Source organism: Somniosus microcephalus, chromosome 25 (genome assembly GCF_052327205.1).
Source record: "Somniosus microcephalus isolate GS21.2 chromosome 25, FLI_Smic_1.0, whole genome shotgun sequence".
NCBI lineage: Eukaryota > Metazoa > Chordata > Chondrichthyes > Squaliformes > Somniosidae > Somniosus > Somniosus microcephalus.
Window position 1 is genome coordinate 27,160,018 of NC_141011.1, and position 23,345 is coordinate 27,183,362.

A 23,345-nucleotide genomic window follows, 5' to 3' on the forward strand; every position below is an offset into this window, starting at 1 on the left:
ACTCACTGGGGGCTCGAGGCACCCCCAATCCTTCACTCACTGGGCCCAAGGTTGCCCCAGCCCTTCACTCACTGGGGGGCCCAAGGCTCCCCCAATCCTTCACTCGCTGGGCCCAAGGTTGCCCCAGCCCTTCACTCACTGGGGGGGCCTGAGACTCCCCTAACCCTGATTCACTGGGGGCTGAGGCTCCCCCAGCCCTTCACACTGGGCCCAAGGCTGCCCCAGCCCTTCACTCACTGGGCCCAAGGCTCCCCCAATCCTTCACTCACTGAGGGGCCCAAGGCTCCCCCAGCCCTTCACTCACTGGGGGGCCCCGAGGCTCCCCCAGTCCTTCACTCACTGGACCCAAGGCTCCCCCAGCCCTTCACTCACTGGGGGCCGAGACTCCCCCAATCCTTCACTCACTGGGCCCGAGGCTCCCCTAACCCTGATTCACTGGGCCCGAGTCTGCCCCAGCCCTTCACTCACCAGGGGACCTGAGGCTGCCCCAGCCCTTCATTCACTGGGAGCCGGGGCCGAGGCTGCCCCAATTTCCTGCAGCACTGTGACCGCAACTTATGCCAAAATTTACGGCACTTTTAATGCCGATCTTGCCAGCTGGTACTTACACTGAAATTTCCTGCTGATCTCATTAGCATATTCTGGAATGAAAAAAACAGCATAATCAAATCAAAATCAGTGTAACAATCGAAGCCCGAGGGGAACGCTGAACTTCAATTCCCTCTTTAAATCCCTCATTATGTGTGAAAATTAAAGTTTGAGGCCATCAAACCATCATTTACACACATTAGGCACAGCATATTTAAGAAAATGCAATCCTGGAAGCTTTTCAATTTTTAATTCTGATGCCTTAAAAATGCATTTGAAGATCCAGAAACTACAATTGCCGGTCACAGTGAGGAGAAATTAAAAAGCTTGTTTAAAAAAATTCCCATAAAGCACCAGGACTTTGGGTTCCGCATGCGTCTAAAACTTTGGGCGTAAGTCAAGATCCCGTTCCACACCTGGTGTAAACGCAGGAAACGTGCGTTCTCTGGTCGTTGGCACGGGGGCGGGGCTATGTTAATGAGTGGCGGGGAGTTTCGGCGAAGGATTTGCTGAACCGGTACAAAAGATGGAGTAAACTCCAGCGTGGCGTAACCGGCGTGCCGCTCACTTACGCGCAAATTTCCCCAGTGTTTCGCCCTGAGAATCGGCATTCCGCCGTACTGTTTCGCTGCAAGTTTCGAGGAAATTCCAGGACTTTGCTGAACCAGGCTCACAGGTGAAGCGTGTCCACTTGAGTGAGGTACCGAAAATCCCATGGGACCGTACTCCAGGCAGAACCTGTGTCTTTAGGAGAGGGAGGAAACCAGGGGGATATGTAACTGTACCATAAAGGGCGGGGAGTAGGATAGAAACATAGAACAATAGGAGCAGGAGTCAGCCATTCGGCCCTTCGAGCCTGCTCCGCCATTCAATATGATCATGGCTGATCCTCTATCTCAATATCATATTCCTGCTCTCTCCCCGTACCCCTTGATGCCTTTTGTGTCTAGAAATCTATCTATCTCCTTCTTAAATATATTCAGTGACTTGGCCTCCACAGCCTTCTGTGGTAGAGAATTCCACAGGTTCACCACCCTCTGAGTGAAGAAATTTCTCCTCATCTCAGTCCTAAATATCCTACCCTGTATCCTGAGACTGTGACCCCTCGTTCTAGACCCCCCAGCCAGGGGAAACATCCTCCCTGCATCCAGTCTGTCTCGCCCTGTCAGATTCCTGTCAGGATTGGTCACTGGAAACGGCCAGCTGGGGAACTTTATACTGATCGTAAAATCAATTCTGCCTTTAATGGTTTAGGGAGTTTATAAACAGCTCAAGTTGTTGTGTTAGATATTGATGACACAGCGTCCAATCAATACGCAATATCGTCGCGGTTCCTGACTGCAAGAAACGCAGTCAGAATCCGCAGCAGGGGAGCCACCTGGTGGAGAGTGGGCGCCGCTTCAGCTGCCGGTGACTGCAATGTGCTGCTCGAGGGAAATAACCCAAAGTGATTAAAGTGACTTCAAACTAATTTATGGCGGATGTCCGCCAGGACTGTGCCGAGGAACTGAGGATAGGGCGGGACCATCTTTCAATCAGTATGTGATCCTTAACAGCCTGGTACGCCGCATGTAGAGTCCATTATGACCGTTTCATCACAGTTCCGCATTTTATGCACCTTTTAATAAAGGATCTCCCCCGCCAATAGCTCAATACTGTGAGACCTTCATTACCCGCCATGATAGAGGGTCCCACCCTGAGCCTGGGTGGATAATAGAAATTGATGGATAATTGGGAATCCACACGACTCAGTCCGGCGTGGTGAATTTTAGTTTCCAGCTGGTGATAACTAATTAGCTAAAACCCCATCTCTCCATTTTAAAATGGGATATTCTCCCGGACTCGAAGCTGTGATTCCCACTAACCTCCCGGACTCGAAGCCCTGATTCCCACTGATCTCCCGGACTCAAAGACAATAGCAAAATACTGCGGGTGCTGGAAATCTGAAATAGCAACAGAAAACGCTGGAAACACTCAGCAGGCCAGGCAGCATCCGTGGAGAGAGAAACAGAGTTAACGTTTCAGGTCTGGGACGCTTCATCAGAACTGGAAAAAGCTGGAGATAGAAGGTTTTAAGCAGGTGCAGAGACAGGGAGGGGGCAGTTCTGATGAAGGGCCTCAGACCCGAAACGTCGACTCTGTTTCTCTCTCCACGGATACTGCCTGGCCTGCTGAGTGTTTCCAGCATTTTCTGTTGTTATCCCGGACTCAAAACCCTGATTCCCACTGATCTCCTGGACTCAAAGCCCTGATTCCCACTGACCTCCCGGACTCAAAGCCCCGATTCCCACTGACCTCCCGGACTCAAAGCCCTGATTCCTTCTGATCACCTGGACGCAAAGTCCTGATTCCCACTGATCTCCTGGGCTCAAAGCCCTGATTCCCACTGATCTCCTGGGCTCAAAGCCCTGATTCCCACTGATCTTCTGGGCTCAAAGCCCTGATTCCCACTGATCTCCTGGACTCAAAGCCCTGATTCCCACTGATCTTCTGGGCTCAAAGCCCTGATTCCCACTGATCTTCTGGGCTCAAAGCCCTGATTCCCACTGATCTCCTGGACTCAAAGCCCTGATTCCCACTGATCTCCCGGACTCAAAGCCCTGATTCCCACTGACCTCCCGGACTCAAAGCCCTGATTCCCACTGATCTCCTGGGCTCAAAGCCCTGATTCCTTCTGATCTCCCGGACTCAAAGCCGATTCCCACTGACCTCCTGGACTCAAAGCCCTGATTCCTTCTGGTCACCTGGGCCCGAAGCCTTAACTCCAACTGATAGCCCAGACTCGAGCCCTGACACCCACTGATCACATGTCCAGGCAAGAGTCCAGACCCCAGAGCATTTTACCAGTTCTAATCTTTTCTCCTTTCTGTCGCAGGTACTGTTGAGCCTGAACGATGATGATTTGGAGTTGGGCCTGGGAGTAAACAGCTCGATGCACCGGCGTAAACTGCGGCTGGCGATTGAGGACTACCGGGAAGCTGAGAGTGGGAAGGGGTGAGCAGAGGCCTTGAGGTTGCACGGTGTAAAGTTCGACCTTTCCCAGTTATCTGGGAGCCTCCTGACATCAGGGCCCTGGTCAGGACAGGGGAACTGGTTGGACGTGTACCTGCAGAATTTTAGTGCCAGCCCTTATCTGGAATTAAAATGAAATGTACCAGAGTGTGAGTCACGGGTCGGCGGCCCGATACTGTCCTGTGCCAATTCGCCACCTTTTGGCATAAAGTTGACAGTGTTTTGTTCCTACACCTTTCAAATTATTTAAAGCTTTGGATCCTTGAAACACATCACATTCTGCATTCTGCCCTCCTGGGGGCGGGGTTAGGGGGCGGGGGAAGGTGAAGTGGGTGACACTTTTGGGAACCAGGTGGCTCCGAGATGGCTTGGGTGATGAGGGAAATTCGAACCAAGTTAATTCCCCCACTGCAAACTTGGTAAATGACACCTTACCCAGCCAGTACACTGTAATTCAGGGCGTTTTCTCACACCCTCACCCCACACCCTCAAACTCACCCCTCACCCTCACCCCACATCCTCACCCTCACCCACACACTCACCCTCGGCCCTCACCCCGCACCCCTCACCCACACCCTTCACCTCACCCTCACCCCTCACCCGCACTCCACACCCTCACACACACCCTCACCTCACACCTCTCCCCATCTCCTCCCCCTCACCCCTCACCCACACCCTCAGCCTCACCACAAAAATAGAGTGGAAACACTCACACAAACTCCATATGGGTAATGATAAAGATCAGTGGTGTAAGGGAAGGGTGTCGAAGATTCCAAGTGTAAGGGGAGGGCAACATACAAGAAAACGTTTTTAAAAACCTCATTCTCTCCAAGCTAGAGAGAAGACTGGTTGAAGTATATAAAATCTTATGTGACTTAGATAAGATAAATCCTGAATATTACATTAAACTAAGACAAACTACTAACGGTCAGAAATATAAATGAGTGAATAGTAAATTTAGATCAGATACCAGAAGGAACGCATGATATCACCTGACCCTGCCCTCCCCCCACAATCATGTATGGGTCGTCGTCATGGCGAAAATGGCACCGAGCTCCACCAACCTCTTTCCCTCTCCAAAATGGGTGAAGACGCTCTTAAGCTCACTACGCAAACCCGAACGTTACACGTCATTGCCCGCTCTGCACGCGCAGTGCATTGTGGGTTACGCAAGCCTCTGATGACTTTTGACCCATATTCTCTAATGGAGGCAGCCAATCAGAAGGCTGGTTCCACCTCACTGGACTTCTTTCCTCTGCAAATAACCTAACCTTTTACATGACGAAGTAAATGTCGAACTAAATCTACATCTGGCAGTGCTTGCCACAAAGCTGTCAGCGTTTCTGTCTGAACCGGTTATTATCTCTGTATTGTCCCTAGGTTGTCCAAGGCCTCAGAGTTGGACCACCATTGGGTTGCTAAAGCATGGCTGAACGACGTGGGCCTCCTGCAGTACTCTCAGGCATTCCACAACCACCTTGTCGATGGCCGAATGCTGAACTCGCTGACGAAGCGGGATCTGGAAAAATACTTGAATGTGTCGAAGAAATTTCACCAGATCAGTCTCCTGCTCGGCATTGAGCTGTTCCGACAGTGGGACTTCGACAGAGAGGTGAATTGTGTGTGTGTGAATGAGAACCTCTGCTTATCTCTTTACATTATATGTAGTAATTGGCAATAGAACCAGAGGGGAGATAGAAGATTTATTTTTTAACACAGCGAATTGTTGTGATCTGGAATGCACTGCTTGAAGGGGTGGTGGAAGCAGATTCAGTATTAACTTTCAAAAGGGATTTGGATAAATACTTGAAGGGGATACATTTGCAGGGCTTTTGGATTTAAGGGAAAGCTAGATAAGCATAAGAGGGAGAAGGGAAAAGAGGGTTACGCTGATAGAGTTAGAGGAGGAAGGATGGGAGGAGGCTCGAGTGGAGCATAAACGCCGGCATGGACTGGTTGGGCCGAATGGCCTGTTTCTGTGCCGTATATCCGATGTAATTCTGTGGATAGCTCTTTCAAAGAGCTGGCACGGGCCTGATGGGCTGAATGGCCTCCTTCTCTACTGTATCATTCTGTGAGTCTATATATATTAAATAAAAGAAATACCCTTTTCTACCAATATTCTCCCCCACCCTTCCCCAGAAGGTATTGCATCTTTACTGGGGACAGTTACAGGGGCTACAGTCCCTCACCCAACTAGTCATTCTTTATGTTGAAGCCGAGACAGTGATCACTAACAGTGGGAGGGGGCATCACAGCCACTCCTGATCCCCTGCTTACTCAACATCCATATAGCTGCACCTTCCAGCACAGGTCATTGGGAATGAGCAGGAACCATGACCGATGTATTTCCCCACCTTGACCCAGGGTACTGAGGCCAATTGTGGTGCCCCCAATGCTGCCCCAGCAGGAAGCGTGGCTAGGACCTGTGCAGGAGACCAGGGTCAGACCCTGTCTCCCACTCCTGTGCTGTGCTCTAGTGTTTCGATTGAATCCACAAGGAGCACTGATTTATATATATATATATATATATATATAAACCCCGTGTCCTTTCACTGTTTTAAACCCTTCAGCTCGTCAGTCACATGACGCAACGCCGCCCAAGGTCAGCTGAGATAAATCCCTGATCATTCATGTGCATCTTCTGTGCAAACTCCAAACACTGTAATTATGTTATTGCTTGGCATACAATGTACACTCCAGGACAGGTATTGCCGCACTGTGAGGTTAAGTAAGTGAGTCACTCTGATAACAGTTTCTGGCAGGCTGAGGATTTATAGATTTAATTGTGTTTTAATTGTAGAATTTAACTTGCAAGAGGAAGCTGTAGAATTTTCTTCGTTGTTTGATCCGAGTTTTACTAACTTGAGGTTCCTAAAAACCGAGGACAGATATTTGCTCTTGCAATGATGGGATGTATGGTAACAGCTCCCAGAGACACAAAGAGAAAGACAGACTATAAATGCAGCACTCAGACAGCCAGCCTTGACGGTGTCAGCCATGGCTCAGTTGGGAGTGCTCTCGCCTCGGAGTCAGAAGGTTGTGGGTTCAAACCCCACTCCAGAGACTTGAGCACAAAAATCCAGGCTGACATTCCCAGTGCAGTGCTGCATTGTCGGAAGTGCTGTCTTTTGGATGAGATGTTAAACCGAGGCTCCGTCTGCCCTTTCAGGTGGTTGTATAAAGTCCCATGGCACTATTCGAAGAAGAGCAGGGGAGTTCTCCCCGATGTCCTGACCAATATTTATCCTTCAGCCAACAGCACTAAAACAGATTATCTGGTCATTATCATCATTGCTGTTTGTGGGAGCTTGCTGTGCGCAAATTGGCCGCCACACTAAAACAGTGACTACCCTTCAAAAGTACTTCATTGGCTGCAAAGCGCTTTGGGACGAACTGAGGTCATGAAAGGCGCTGTATAAATCCAGGTCTTTCTTTTCTTTCTTTGACAGAGAATGTAAAAGATAGAGAAAGACGCGACTCCCAGCAATAGTGAGAAAAAGATGAGAGAGATGAGGCATAAAAAGAAAAGCAACGGTTGGAAATCTGAAATAGAAAACAGGAACTGTTGGAAATGCATAGGTCAGCCAAGGTCTGGAGGAATGAAAAACAGGTTAACACTTCAGGTGGAGTTTATTCGTCACAACTCAAACATTAATATGGTAAACTCCCATTTTGAATTCCCTGACCTTCCTGGAGAACGTTCACTCGCACGGTGATCTGCTCTCTGTCTCTTCCCTTTCAGAATGTGCTGAAGCCGCTGCGTCATTCTAACATGTTCTTGTTTCATTTACGAGAGCGAGCAGATTCTTCTCATGATACATGAGAGACAGAAGATCCTGGAGAGATGGAGAGTGGTTGTACAGCGGGGAGGGGGAATGGGGGTGCAGTGAGTGGGGGGGGGGGGGGGCTGGGGAGACAGAGATAAAGAGACTGTCCTGAGAAGTGAATGCACAGTGTTGAGGACAGAGAGAGCAAATGAATGAATGGATATCTGGAAACAACATTTAATGAAAACAGTATAAAACAGAGCGAGTTTGCTTTAAACAAGGGAGCACTTGTAGTTTTTTTAGGTGAACCCTGGAAATGATAAAGACTTGGAATTCTACCTCTGAATAAAATAGCCTCAGCCAGGGAACCTTGCAGCCGTGCTCTGAATATTATGGCAATTTCCAAGGCCTTATGATGCAGGAGAGATAGTTCAGCTGTCTTACAAGGCAGCACATTTCTCAATGCACTATTCGTATCATACATTGGATGACTTCCTGCTGTTTCTGTGCACTTGTTTGATGATATTTGAAGTGAAGGCTGTTGTAGAAGGGATAATGAGATTTGAGCGCAGGGTGCAGTTCCTCACTGGATTTTATTTGCCCAGGTTAGCTGGAGAACTGCCCACACTCCAACCAGTGCCAAACTCAAACACACTCCTGTGCCCAGTCTTCAGCAACATGAGACGAGGACAGAGCATGCTGGAAACCTGGAGAGAAAAGCCAAGTTAACATTCTACCTGTCAACCCGTCACCACAGTCTCTACCCGAAACGTTAACCGCTCCTGAGGCAGATGGGCCAGCGTTTCCTGCTCTCTATGTTTATCTCTGTCTCCAGTGACACAGATTGGAACATAGGAACAGGAGGAGGCCATTCAGCCCCTCTACCTTGTTCCACCATTCAATTAAATCATGGCTGATCTGTATCATAACTCCATTTGTCCGCATTGGTTCCAAATCCCTTAATACCCTTACCTAACATAAAACTGTCGATCTCAGTTTTGCAATTCTCCATTGACCTCCAGCCTCAACAGCTTTTTGGCGGAGAGAGTTCCAGATTTCCCCTAAACTTCGTGTGAAGAAGTGCTTCCTGACATCACCCCTGAACGACCTGGCTCTAATTTTAAGTTAGTGCCCCCTTGTTCTGGACTCCCCCACCAGAGGAAATAGTTTCTCTATCGACTGCTTTGATCATCTTAAACACCTCAATTAGATCCCCAAAGTGTCGACGGGTGTGGGGTGGGCCTGTAATGTTTACCCAGTGTCTGAAGGTGACCAGCTCCTCTTGTTTACAGATTCTACATGAAAGAAGAGCCTGGTGTGAAAATCACAATGTGGATCCTCTGGTCTGGACCAACCAGCGGGTCATTAAATGGGTGAGGGAGATTGATCTGAAGGTACGTGACCCCAGCCATTCCACCCGCACAAGGTGCAGATCTAAAAATGGCTGTTGCCGACATTAGGGGAAGATCTCTTAACGTGTTCGCGCGTCGTTCTCTTTCTGCTATTTTGTGTTAAATGGGTTAACATCTCCGCTGGGATAAGGAGAGGGGAATGTTAGGGAATACATGGCGGGGGGGTGGGGGGTGAAGGGTGATTTTCATCTTGCTCCCGGCCTGTTTGCGCTCAAAGATGGAGCACTGGAGGCACCGAAATGGAACAGCTGCTCGACCCACCGACTTATCGCTGCTTTGACATCCGTTCCAATTATTGGGCGGACTTGGAGTCCTGCTGGCCGGAACCCACCAGAAACAGGCAAGAGCCTTGTGTGTGCCTGCAAGTAAGGGGTGTCAGGTGACATCTCTTAGACCCCCAGCACCATTTTTGTCTCTGCCCAGTTGGAGTTCCCACCCACCAACCCTGGGCAGTGCAGGCTGGTTGACGAAGGCTTCCTGAGGATGAGCATTTTCACGTGGCACGAATTAGCGAGGCCCACCAGACCCGTGTGCAGGGGACAGAATCGGGGCTACAGTGTTGTTGTCCTGTCTCCAGCCTGTGCCTGCAGCTAGCAGTGGGGTTGACAACTCAGATTGGACATATTTCTGGAGGTTTCATCACATGACCTGCTGCATCCAACCACCCCGCCCCCCCCACACTCCCGCCACTGGTCGCCTGACAGCCTTCCCGCGCCAACTGGGAAGCAAACAGATTCTTTGTTACCCAATTGTGCTCCAGAACTAGCTGCGCCCCTAGCCAAGCTGTTCCAGTACAGCTACAACACTGGCATCTACCCGGCAATGTGGAAAATTGCCCAAGTATGTCCTGTCTACAAAAAGCAGGACAAATCCGACCCAGCCAATTACTGTCCCATCAGTCTACTCTCAATCATCAGCAAAGTGATGGAAGGTGTCGTCGACAGTGCTATCAAGCGGCACTTACTCAGCAATAACCTGCTAACTGACGCCCAGTTTGGGTTCCGCCAGGGCCACTCAGCTCCTGACTTCATTACAGCCTTGGTCCAAACATGGACAAAAGAGCTGAACTCAAGAGGTGAGGTGAGAGTGACTGCCCTTGACATCAAGGCAGCATTTGATCGAGTGTGGCATCAAGGAGCCCTAGCAAAACTGAAGTCAATGGGAATCAAGGGGAAAACTCTCCATTGGTTGGAATCATACCTAGCACAAAGGAAGTTGGCTGTGGTTGTTGGAGGTCATTCATCTCAGTCACATGACATCACTGCAGGAGTTCCTCAGGGCAGTGTCCTAGGCCCAACCATCTTCAGCTGTTTCATCAATGACCTTCCCTCCATCATAAGGTCAGAAGTGGGGATGTTCGCTGATGATTGCACACTGTTCAGTACCATTCGAGACTCGTCAGATACTGACGCAGTCCGTGTCCATATGCAGCAAGACCTGGACAACATTCAGACTTGGGCTGACAAGTGGCAAGTAACATTCGCACCACACAAGTGCCAGGCAATGACCATCTCCAACAAGCGAGACTCTAACCATCTCCCCTTGACATTCAATGGCATTACCATCGCTGAATCCCCCACTATCAACATCCTGGGGGTTACCATTGATCAGAAACTGAACTGGACCAGCCATATAAATACTGTGGCTACAAGAGCAGGCCAGAGGCTGGGAATTCTGCGGCGAGTGTCTCACCTCCTGACTCCCCAAAGCCTTTCCACCATCTACAAGGCACAAGTCAGGAGTGTGATGGAATACTCTCCACTTGCCTGGATGAGTGCAGCTCCAACAACACTCAAGAAGCTCGACACCATTCAGGATAAAGCAGCCCGCTTGATTGGCACTCCATCCACCACCTTCAACATTCACTCCCTCCACCACCGGCGCACTGTGGCTGCAGTGTGTACCATCTACAAGATGCACTGCAGCAACTCGCCAAAGCTCCTTCAACAGCACCTTCCAAACCCGTGACCTCTACCACTTAGAAGGACAAGGGCAGCAGACGCATGGGAACATCACCACCTACAAGTTCCCCTCCAAGCCACACACCATCCTGACTTGGACCTGTATCGCCGTTCCTTCACTGTCGCTGGGCCAAAATCCTGGAACTCCCTTCCTAACAGCATTGTGGGTGTACCTACACCATATGGACTGCAGCGGTTCAAGAAGGCGGCTCACCACCATCTTCTCAAGGGCAATTAGGGATGGGCACTAAATGCAGGCCTAGCCAGCGACGCCCACATCCCATCAATGAATAAAAAAAATTTTTTTTTTAATTGGATGGTTCTTGACTGTCGGTCAAACCACCTTTTTCAGATCTCCAATATTTTTATAACTGACAAATGGAAGTGTTCAAAGAAAAAGATAAAAGCACACACACAGAATGCCCCAATGATTTTCTTCTAGGTTGCTCACAGCAGTTTCCACAAGATTAATCTTTAATTCAAGGAGGGCTGGCAACCCTACCCAGCAGCCCTGACCACATGATCTCTCAATGTTTGCAAATGTTGACTAGTTTCAGCCTCTGGCAGATAAAGAAATAACTTGCATTTATAGAGAGCCCCATCTCATCCTCAGGACACTTCACAGCCGCGAGTCACTGTTGTTGTGTAGGCAGACACGGCAGCTCATTGGCGCACAGCAAGATCCCACAATCAACAAATGAGAAGAATGAATGAACAGTTAATAGCAGCCTAGATTTGCTGCTGAGGTTACACCAGTCTTCCCCCCCACCCCGCCAAAACGCTGGAAGTGACGGGAAACACACAATGCATTCACACATACATCGCTGGGCATATTTGTAATGTCACAAAAATAAACATCATTCAATGTTTTCTCTCACTTGTGCTACTGAAGATGCTCAACTAGAAAATCCAAAGTCAATTTGTTTTGGTGGAAACAACAGGTCAGTCCCCATCACCTCCCTAAACCTCTCCACCTCTCTCTCCTCCTTTAAGACGCTCCTTAAAACCTAGCTCTGTGACCAACTGTCCTACTATTTCCTTACGTGGCTCGGTGTCAAATTTTATTTGATAACGCTCTTGTGAAGCGCCCTGGGACATTTTACTACGTTAAAGGCGCTATATAAATACAAGTTGTTGTTGTTGTTAACATCTCAGGGGTACGATCTTTCCTCAGAACTGAAAACTCTTCTTCCCCACAGTTTCGATGGCCCGGGACGTTAGCCTGACTTTTCTCTCGACGGGTGGTGACAGACCAGCCATGTATTTGCAGCATTTTCTGTTTTTGTTTCTGCTTTGCAACATTTTACTTTTTTATTAACATTTTTTTGATGGGTTTGGTTGAGGGAGCAACATTGGCCAGGGACCTGAGGAGAACCTCCCTGCTCTTCCCCGAAGAGTGCCAGGGCATCTTCAACATCAACCTGAATAGGCCTATAGTCTCACTTGAAGGATGACATTTCTGTCAGTGCAGTGCTCCTTAATGAGTCTGGCTAATGTGCTCACTCTCTGGAGTGAACCCAAACCTGCCAAACAAAACTGAGGCACACAAAGAAAGCAAACAGATGCCACATTCTAATTCCTGCTGGTTCCCCGACTGAAGCTGCTCTTTGGCAGGCTGAGAGGATGCGAGGCTGGAACTGGGCAAGTTTCTTTGGAGTCCTAAATCTTCTCCTCCAGTCTGCCTCTTCTAAGGAACTGGATACGTCTCCCAGCAGCCCGCCTGAGAATTGACAAAAACTTGTATCGTCAGGATGGCCGGCACAAGCAGGAGCTGACACATCGCTCTTCTGGCTTTCCTGATTACCTCATGTGGTCAATTCAAGTTGATGGAAATAAAAATCGGGGGGAGAGATGTAAAACGGGATTCGCTATCACCCATTTTACACTATTGCACAAAGTCAAAATGACCCCCAGTGGTTATTTTATGTGTGGGGAGGGGGCGGGGGGGAGTGCAACTTTGGACTTATCTCAATTCAGAGCCAGGCGAATTAGGACAACCACACCCAGCTGGTAGTGAGCATTCCCATGGATGAGTGGCTCTGGATCACCTCTCTAGTCACTCTTGCCTCCAGTGGTACTGATCTGGGACACTCCCTGGCAGGAATGTCACCGAGCAGCTCAGCAGTCCTCCATTCAGGTAAATATTTGACGTGTAATCTTCCTAACTACAGTTTTTGGAATATAGAATTGGTGTCATGGGGGGGGGGGGTACTTTGAATAAAATGCACTGCTCTTAGACTTGCCTTCCCCTTTAACTATCCTGTGTTGTTGTCTGTAACTCGGGACAGTTTTCACAGTACTCAACAGAGCCTGGGCCTTGTTTTCTGTCCTAATCAGGAATATGCAGACAACCTTCTCAACAGCGGTATCCATGGTGCAGTGCTCGTCCTTGAACCGACCTTTAACTCGGAAGCCATGGCAACGGCACTAGGAATTCCCAGCAACAAGCACATTATCAGGCGACATCTCTTTGAAGAGCTAAACTTAATCGTCAATCCAGCCAGGTAGGACTGGGTACTGTCGGGCTGTTAAAGGAGCCAGGGCATCAGTCAGGGAGTGGAGGTAAAACAGCGGGAATGAGCAGAATGTCGCATTAATTATTCTGCTTCAATGTGGCAATGCTGTCTGGCAGACTGTCCTGCAGAAATATTTGCCAGTTCAGTACGTGGAGGAGTGCGCAACAGCACAAGTATTGCACCGTCAACCGGTAGAAATGGCAACCTTTACAATTACATTTCAGTGACAATTTTTTTCTTCCTCAGTGTTTTAAGACTCCTTCCTAATTGATTATTTTCCACTTTTTTTTAATTTACCAATCATGTCATTTAAAACCTTTCTCCCCATCTTCATTGCATGAAAACATTCTCAGAGATACAGCTGCCCTGTCAGTTCCTTGCCCACCCTGCTTATCAGCCTCTAAAAATCAGATTTATAACATAATAAAAACAATTAAAAATCCCAACATTCAGGAAAAAAATGACAAACTCATTCGTTGATGTACCCCTCCCATCTTCCAAACGCCCAAATCCTACCCCCTCTACAAAAAAGGCTCATCACAAATTAAATGATAAAAGGGGGCAGGTATGGCAGGTGGGTTAACACAATGGCCTTTCAGTTTTGCAACCTGGGTTTAAGTCCAGCCCAGACTGATGAGATGAACATCTCCTCTGCTTGGTGACTGTGAGGTTGAGCAGTCTGTCGAATGGACGGAGAATCGCAACACAAAAATCCTGCCCCTCAGTTGGCCTAAAATTGGCAAGCTTATTCAGGGAGGCCACAGAGTGACAGGTGGGGGATATGGAAACATGTCACACCTGTGCAGGTAGGGGGCAGTCGACTGAGGTTGAGGCCGAAGCATATTCTTGGGGCAAAATGGAGGGAACTCTACTCTGCATTTAGCCTGTGCTGTACATGGCAGGCAAGTGGTTGATGCCCAAAGTTCCCCAGCACTTGTCAAAGGGGAAGAAAAAAATGCTAAGACAAATTTTTTTTTTAAATGAGTATATTACTAGCAGATCCCCAGGGCTGCCCACTCTGATTAGGCACATTCCTGGAGTTTTCATCACATGACCTCCTGTCACCCCCGCCATTGGTCCACATGCCCAACCTCGCGATGCACCGCCTTCTCACACCGATTGGAAAGCAAACGGACTCTTCGTCACCTGATTGGATGAAGCGTGACTCTCAGTCAAACAGCCTATTTCCCCCGCACCGCCCCCCCATCTCCAATATTTTCCAAACTAATAAGCAAAAGTTTTTAAAGAAAATGAAAAAGAAAACACCATTTTTGTTTAAATGCCCCTATGACTTTTCTCCCAGGTTTTGCTCGAAGCAGTGTCTTGCCGATTAATCTTTAATTCCTGGAGACTCCTGGAGGGTTGGAGATAACGTTCCTCATGGCACGTTGAGGGACATTGGTTATAATGTCGGGTGTGTTATACCATGTACTGCGCACGTATTATTCTGCTGTTCAGGTCAAGCTGTGTTAAAGTGGCCTGTCACTCTAGGGCCACAATGTCTAATTGCTGTGACTGCAGAGCTCAAATAGACGGTAATTGCGAAGGAAGTTTGCAGGTTGGCAGGTGATTGCAAAATGCCAGCTCCAGGTTAGAAGAAACCAGAGGAAATAACTGGCTTTCGTTCTCCTTTGTTTATACTTTTTGACACCTGGAAGTATGACAGACACGAGCACCAGAAAGTGACCCATGAAAGCGCCTGGATTGTCATAAAAACCCAAGTGGTTCCCTAATGTGCTTCAGGGAAAGTAACCTGCCGCCACGACCCTGTCTGACCAACATGAGACTCTAGTCCACACTATGGCCGGACTTTTCCGGGGGATCAGCGGGCGGGATTGGTGGTGGGTTGGGTGGGAAATTTGATTTTTTTTGACAGCGGGTCTGGACCATGCTGTCAACTCGCCACAACATGCCTTTAGAACATAGAAACATAGAAGATAGGAGCAGGAGTAGGCCATTCGGCCCCTCGAGCCTGCTCCGCCATTCAATGCGATCATGGCTGATCATCCAAATTCAGTACCCTGTCCCTGCTTTCTCCCCATTCCCCTTGATCCCTTTAGCCTTAAGAAATATATCCAACTCCTTCTTGAATATATTTAATGAATTGGCCTCTACTGCCTTCTGTGGTAGAGAATTCCACAGGTTCACCACTCTCTGGGTGAAGAAATTCCTCCTCATTTCTGTCCTAAATGGCCTACCCCTTATCCTTAGACTGTGACCCCTGGTTCTGGACTCCCCGACCACCAGGAACACCCTTCCTGCATCTAGTCTGTCCAGTCCTGTCAGAATTTTATAAGTTTCAATGAGATCCCCTCTCATTCTTCTAAACTCCAGCGAGTACAAGCCCAATCGACCCAATCTCTCCGCATACGTCATTCCTGCCATCCCAGGTATCAGCCTGGTGAATCTTCGCTGAACTCCTTCCATGGCAAGAACATCCTTCCTCAGATAAGGCGACCAAAACTGCACACAATACTCAAGATGTGGTCTCACCAAGGCCCTGTACAACTGCAGCAAGACATCCTTGTTCCTGTACTCAAACCCTCTCGTTACGAAGGCCAACATACCATTTGCCTTCTTAACCGCCTGCTGCACCTGCATGCTTACCTTCAGCGACTGGTGCACAAGGACACCCAGGTCTCGTTGCACTTCCCCTTCTCCCAATCTATTGCCATTCAGATAATAATCTGCCTTCCTGTTTTTGCCACCAAAGTGGATAACCTCACATTTATCCACATTATATTGCATCTGCCATGCTTCTGCCCAATCAACCAACCTGTCCAAATCATCCTGGAGTTTCTCGGCATCCTCCTCACAGCACACACGCCCACCCAGCTTTGTGTCGTCTGCAAATTTGGAGATATTACATCTAGTTCCCTTGTCTAGATCATTAATATATATTGTGAATAGCTGGGGTCCAAGGACTGATCCCTGCGGTACCCCACTAGTCACTGCCTGCCACTCGGAAAAAGAGCCGTTTATTCCAACTCTTTGCTTTCTGTCTGCCAATCAGTTCTCTATCCAAGTCAATACCTTGCCCCAATCCCATACGCCTTAACTTTGCACGCTAATCTCTTATGCGGGACCTTATCGAAAGCCTTCTGAAAGTCCAAATACACCACATCCACTGGTTCGCCCTTATCTATTTTACCAGTTACATCCTCAAAAAATTCCAGTAGATTAGTCAAGCACGATTTACCTTTTGTAAGTCCATGTTGACTTTGTCCGATCCTGTCACTGTTTTCCAAGTGCTCTGCTATTACATCTTTTATAATGGACTCTAGCATTTTCCCCACTACTGATGTCAGGCTTACCGGTCTGTAATTCCCCGTTTTCTCTCTACCACCTTTCCCAATGTCGGGTCTGTCAGCGCTGAGCAGACCCGACAGGCAGCAACGGGCGACCCAATTAAACTCATTAGCATCTAGTTGACAGATGATTAACAGGCTTTTTTAACTTACCTTTTGACTTTAACTTCATGGCCACGGGAACCACGCTGTTCAGGGACCACGTCTGTCAACCTGAGGTGGGAGTTCAGTGGCCATTGCTCCAGCTGATTACTTGACAGCTTCAAATGTCCAGTAAAAGCTCCCACCTGACAGATCTTCACTTTCCTCAGCCACAAGCTGTTTCTCAGTCCATTTCCAGCACAGGTTCTGCAGGCTTTCCAATTTCCACTCTCCATCGACTCTCACCATTGACAGAATGCTTCTGTCATCTCTACTTCACCTGCCATCTGTTCCATCAGCATGGGTGCCCTTTATACTGTCTCACCTTGGTACTCAGAATCCGACCACGATCAGCCCCAAGTTCAACACCAACAGCACCAGCAGCATCAACAACAACACCAACCTTCTCCGCAATCACCTGATGCTGCACAGGACAGAGGGCATCAGCACCCAACCATATTGCTGCCCGGGAGGCCAGGGATGGCCTCACCATGGCCAGATTTCCTTCACTTGATGCTGTACACCCTGGCTGCCACATGATGCGCCAGGTTGGCACCACCCCATACCAACACCATAAAGCATCCCTACAATGTCCAAGCCATTCCTTTCACACTCACCACCATTGCGGGGGGTACCGTTATGTCTCACCATTCACTGCAACTCACTAAGCCACTTCCAAAGGTGCACACAAAACTGCCCAAGAATGGAAAGTGTTGAAAAGAAAGGTTTCAATGTTTGACACCACATTAACAGAAACTTTACATGAACATTGGATAAAACACCCAAGTGCCTACCCTTGTGTGTTGTTAGTTGCTATGATTGCACTAGGATGAGGTTGAGTGAGAGGGGTGGCTAGTGAGAAGGGGATGTGATAATGTAGATAGAGAGTGATGGGTGGAGGTGCAGGGTAAGTTGGTGTGAGTAAGGATGTGCAGGAGTAGGGTAGAGAAGGCAGAGTGATGGGGATGCGATGAGAGACACAGCAGGATGAAGGTGAGTGTGACTTTGTACTAACGTTTCATGATCTAATGAGATCAGGTTTGCGCCACTGCACCCAGGTCCTCCTGACCACATCCCTGCTTGTGCCCTCCTCTGCAATGTGCAACCAGGCTGCGTTGGTCTCCTGGGGAGGTGTCTTCCGCCCATGGGAAGGGAAGAGGACCTCCTCTCCCTACATCTGTAACCTGCTCCAGCCCTACAACCCTGCAAGATCTCTGCACTCCTCCAATTCTGGCGCATCCCCCAATTTTCATCGCTCCAACATTGGCGGCCGTGCCTTCAACTGTCAAGGCCCTAAGCTCTGGACTTCCCTCCTTAAACCTCTCTGCCTCTCTACCACCCTCTCCTCCTTTAAGATGCTCCTTAAAACCTACCTTCACCTAATATCTCCTTTAGTGGCTCGGTGTCAAATTTTGTTTGATAACGCTTCTGCGTAGCGCCTTGGGACGTTTTACTACCTTAAAGGCGCTATATAAATGCAAGGTGTTGTTGCTACTGGGTGTTGAATAGTGATTTATGTTCCACACAGTCAGGATATTAGGGCAAGGAATACTCATTTATCCTGCAGCCCCCACAGCAGCACCAAGCACTCGCAGGTTAGATAAAGCATGGGTTCGATGTAGACTAAAACCCTCTCTGCACTGCTCCATTGAGCCCTTCCTGTTCATCTACTGCAGCAGTGTGAATGTCAGTTTAGTGCTAATTAGAGCTGAGCTGTGGACAGTTTTGTGCTATGAGCTACAGCCATTGAGAAATAGATTGGGGGCTGGAAAAGACGTGTCCTGATTCTGTCGTACAGTGCAGTGCCTGGCTATTAATGGCACATTAGCTACAATTCAGGCCTCACGCGCTATTGGAGAACCTGCTGACTTACAGGCACCATTGAAGCTCAGGGTCACTGCTTAATAGGGTCAACTCTCAGCGCTGCAACCGTCTGATAGGATTTTTCATTTAACTTCCTACTGTAGCCGTGCAATAGGCCCAGTGACGAGTAATACCATAGGTTGATTTTATACTGTGATCACAGCCCACAGTCAGTATGGATGAGGGAGTTCAGCCTAGTTTATTCATCTAGAGAGACACTGCTACCATCATCACAGCATCTTTATTAATTCCAAGGATTTTGTCCCTACTATCCTATCTTTCTCGACCACGCAAATCCAGTCTAAAGTGAAGCTGGGTTTATAAGGTGCTCGGTGGGGGGAGGGATGTGTCTGTTGGCTCTCTCCTGGTAAACAAAGAAAGAACTTGCATTTATATAGCACCTTTCACATCCCCAGAACATCCAAATGCACTTCACAGCCGATGAATTGCTTTCAAACTGCAGTCATTGTTGTTTTGTAAGAAAACAGGGCAGCCAATTCTCAATCAGCATAGTCCCACAAACAGCAATGAGATGAATAACCAGATTGCTTTGCTGGCATCATTTAAGGGATGAATGTTAGCCTGACAGAGTGTGATTTGCAGCTCACACTCTTAACAGGGATCTTGCCGGCTGCGATTCACGCTCCGCAGCTGCCGGTCTGATAATACGATGTAAACGCAGCTTCACACTGAGTCGAACAACAGCCAATTATGTATTTACGGTGCTGGCCTAAAATAGTGGCAGGCTCTTTCACTCTGGATATAGTACGGGCACGATGGGCCAAATGGCCTCCTTCTGTGCTGTATCATTCTGTATCGTTCTATGATAGTAATGATTTGATTTCCAAGGCTTTGTGCAGTCAGTGAGTGAATCAGTCACAGACTGTTACTGCTGATGGGGTCGGTTGGAATTGTCTTCACTTCTGTGCGTGGAGCTTTCGTAATGGCTGGGATTCTTCATCACATCGAATTCTCTCGACGTTTCTAGTTTCTCCTTGAATTTTAACCAGTGACAATAAACAGTGACAGATAAAGGGGTAGAAAGTTGACTCAGGTGGCAGCACAAAACTGGCCGTATCGAATTGGTGAATGCTGAGTCTTTGAGTATATTCAAGGCTGAGATAGAATGATTTTTGGACTCTAGGGGAATCGAGGGATAGGGAGATCGGGCAGGAAAGTGGAGTCGAGGTGGATGATCAGCCAGGATCTCATTGAATGGCGGAGCAGGCTCAAGAAGGCCGTATGGTCTACTCCTGCTCCTATTTCTTATGTTCTTATGGCCGCCTGTTATAGCGCGGCCCGATATTCAGTTCCACTATCAGGTGGGGTGTATAACGGGCGGCCGAAGCAATACCACCCGTTTCGCGCTACTGCCCAATATAAATTTCTACCTCAGAGGTTCCTCAAAGTTGTTAAAGGAGATAGTAACTTGACAGGAAGGTACCATCACTGTTCCGTTAACACTCACTGTGGACTGGTTGATTTCCCATTCTAACTCCTCATCTTCTGAAGGCACTGCCACAGGCACCTTCTGGTACCTCATCCAGGTGACTGTGCGTGGGCCTAGACAGTGAAGCCCTGATTTGAGCCTGGGGCCGGGAGGGAGTTCCCCCTTGGATGCCTCAGCGTGAGGCCCGGGACATTTTTAACTCCCGAGCCTCGATTAAATTTGTCTGGACTGTCTGCCTGCTGCCCGAAGCCGGCGGGAATGACATATGACCCGTCGGGCAGGAGCAGGAAATCCGGCAGGAGGCTAGTGCTGCCAGGGACCCAAGGGAACGGTCCCCAGCGTAAGGTTAGTTGCTGGGAGAGGAGGGGGCAGGGGGTTCTCCGAAGAGTTGCGGGTGGGGAGGGGGGGCTGGGGAGGCCCAAGGATTCCTGCTCCTGGCCCACAAGGAATCCTCACAAAAGGACTTAGCTAGGCCTCTTCTGGCCATTCTGCTGCCCCCCGCCAGGGCTTAGCGACATGCGGGTATCACGATTTCTGTAGTTAAAATGGCGCTGCGGTGCCGATGACATCTTCGAGCTGTGAGTTTTGAATCTAAAGTCTGCCCTCCTGAACAACTGTAATGGTAAGTAAAAACGGCGCTGGTTGGGAATCCGGCGCAAAGTCCTCTCGACCATCATTGTAACTACCCCGCCCTTCCTGTTCGGGCGGGGCGGGCTGGGTTAAAAATTGGGTCCAGAGTGGTGTTAGGCTATTCGACCACAGATGGCATCACAACCAAGCCTGAATCTGTTCATAGCCAACATATGTACATGCAAGGGCCACTGGACAGCAGGAACCCTGCCTGAATTTCCCTCTTGAGGCCAGTGGCACTGAGGCCAATTGTGGTGCCCCTACAGTTTTTCCAACCAGCGCCATTGGGGGGCAGGTTGGGGGAGTGGCGGGGGGGCAGGTGTGGTGAGTGTTCAGTTATGATGCTCCAGCCTTCGTGAGGTATGGGGCAGGCTTAATGGACCAGCTGGTTTTTTCCTACCCGTGAATTTTGTAGGTTCGTATGAATGCTGCAAGTAATAGCTGCCTGTGATGGTACAACCTGTACAATTTCTCTTACACTTTTAAAATCTGCTATCATTCAATGGAAAACATTCATTCTGAGGTTTGCTTTTTAATATGTGGATGAATTGATAAGAATGAATTAGTGCCGGGAACCCGGTATTGGAGGATTGCGCTCTGTTGTGTTAAATCGAACTTGTTCAGACTCTTGAACTTCCCTTTTATAGAAATGATTACTGGGAACGTTGCAAACCTCCAGAATGTTTCTAACAAGAGGCTTCAACCATATCAGCAGCAGCATATCCACCCGTCTCCTGCTGTCTGTCAGGGAGCCACAGTGCATTGATTCAACTCCTGTCTGACAGTCATTTCTCATCCAGTCAGTCGCACATCTTTATCACAGAGTCTCTCCACAGAAAGTTAAATACGGTGGAACAGCTTTATTCATTTTCTCTGAAAAGCTAATGAAAATACTTGGTCCTGATTTTGTTGAAGCGGATTAGATTTAACTGTCAGCCTATTCCAGATTTCATTTCCGCCACTAGCAACCAATGGGAAATGTGTGGTGTAGTTTGCCGCATCATAAAGCCAGAGTTTTCTCCATTTAAAACTTCAGACAGAAAGAAAGACTTGCATTTATATAGTCTCAGAATAAGGGGTCGCCCCTTTAAGTCGGAGATGAGGAGGAATTTCTTCTCTCAGAGGGTCATGAATCTTTGGAATTCTCTACCCCAGAGAGCTGTGGAAGCTGAGTCATTGAATATATTCAAGGCTGAGAGACAGATTTTTGAGCAACAGGGGAGTCAAGGGTTATGGGGAGCGGGCAGGAAAGTGGAGTTGAGACCAAAATCGGATCAGCCATGACCTCATTCAATGGCGAGTGGCCTGCTCCTGCTCCTATTTCTTATGTTCTTATGTTTCACGACCACCTAATGTCCCAAAGCGCTTTACAGCCAATTAAGTACTTTAAAAAAAATGTAGTCACTGTTGTATTGTAGGAAAGGTATCGAGGTTTCCAATGAATCCGCAGCCCAATGCCGTACGGTTGTGAACCCCAACAACACGTGGGTCTCTCAGCAAATTCTAGTCAAAGGAAGATCCGCATCTATCCCATTTCTCAAACATCTCGGAGCATTTCACCTACAATGAACTACTTTCCCGATCAGGGAGGGACTGGGTGCAAATGTGGCAGCCATTTTGTGCACACCAACCGCACCTCCGATGAATGACCAGTTGCCGTTGGTTCAGGGAGGAATACCGGGCCGGGTGCCGAGGGACCTCTCCTGCTTTCCTTCGACTAGTGCCGTGGGATCTTCGAATCCATTTGAACAGGCCACGGTTTAGCACGCCTCCCCAAAGGACGGGTGTTTGTGATCCTGAAACAAGACCTCGACCTGTTTGACCTGAGTAACGGTGCTCCACATTTTCCCCATGAACCAATCCATTGGATGATGATGATGTGGCTGGGACAGATAATGGCCCTTGTTCAGCCCCAGACACCCTCAACAGAGCAATCCACTAACACCCAGAGCAGCACAATATTCAAAGTATATAACCAGAATGGGCGTGTAATTGCCAAATGAACTTCAATATAGATAAGTGCCAGGTCTAACAGGACTAGACAGACTAGATGCAGGAAGGATGTTCCCGATGGCCGGAGAGTCCAGAACCAGGGGTCACAGTCTAAGGATAAGAGGGGTAAGCCATTTAGGACAGAGATGAGGAGGAATTTCTTCACCCAGAGAGTGGTGAACCTGTGGAATTCTCTACCACAGAAGGTAGTTGAGGCCAATTCATTAAATATATTCAAGAAGGAGTTGGATATATTTCTTAAGGCTAAAGGGATCAAGGGATATGGGGAGAAAGCAGGGACAGGGTACTGAGTTTGGATGATCAGCCATAATCTCATTGAATGGCGGAGCAGGCTCGAGGGGCCGAATGGCCTACTCCTGCTCCTATCTTCTATGTTTCTATGTAATACATTTTAGTAGGAAGAATAAGGAGGCCGCATACCCCTTGGGAAATAAGTGTCTAAATGGGGTAGAGGGACAGAGCGAGCGGGGGTACAGATACACAGATCACTGAAAGTAGCGACACAAGTTAATAAGGCAATAAAAAAAATCAGACAAAGCACTCGGGTTAATTTCTAGAGGCATAGAATTGAAAAGCCGAGAAGTTATGTTAAACTCGTATAGAACCTTGGTTAGACCATACATGTGGAGCACCGTGAACAGTTCTGGTCGCCATATTATGAAAAGGATATAGAGGCACTGG

At 48.4% G+C, this 23,345-nt stretch overlaps 1 protein-coding gene across 5 annotated transcripts in view; it reads left to right on the plus strand.

The window, feature by feature from the left end:
• The window catches only part of LOC147100558 (kazrin-like), a 701,207-nt gene that overhangs the window by 653,016 nt on the left and 24,846 nt on the right, over positions 1-23,345 (plus strand). For all 5 annotated transcript variants that reach the window (XM_085966932.1, XM_085966930.1, XM_085966931.1 and 2 more), the window contains 4 exons: positions 3,464-3,582; positions 4,981-5,212; positions 8,663-8,764; positions 13,081-13,247. In XM_085966932.1, coding sequence (XP_085823058.1) covers positions 3,464-3,582; positions 4,981-5,212; positions 8,663-8,764; positions 13,081-13,247 — 620 coding nt within the window. The remainder of the gene's footprint in view (positions 1-3,463; positions 3,583-4,980; positions 5,213-8,662; positions 8,765-13,080; positions 13,248-23,345) is intronic.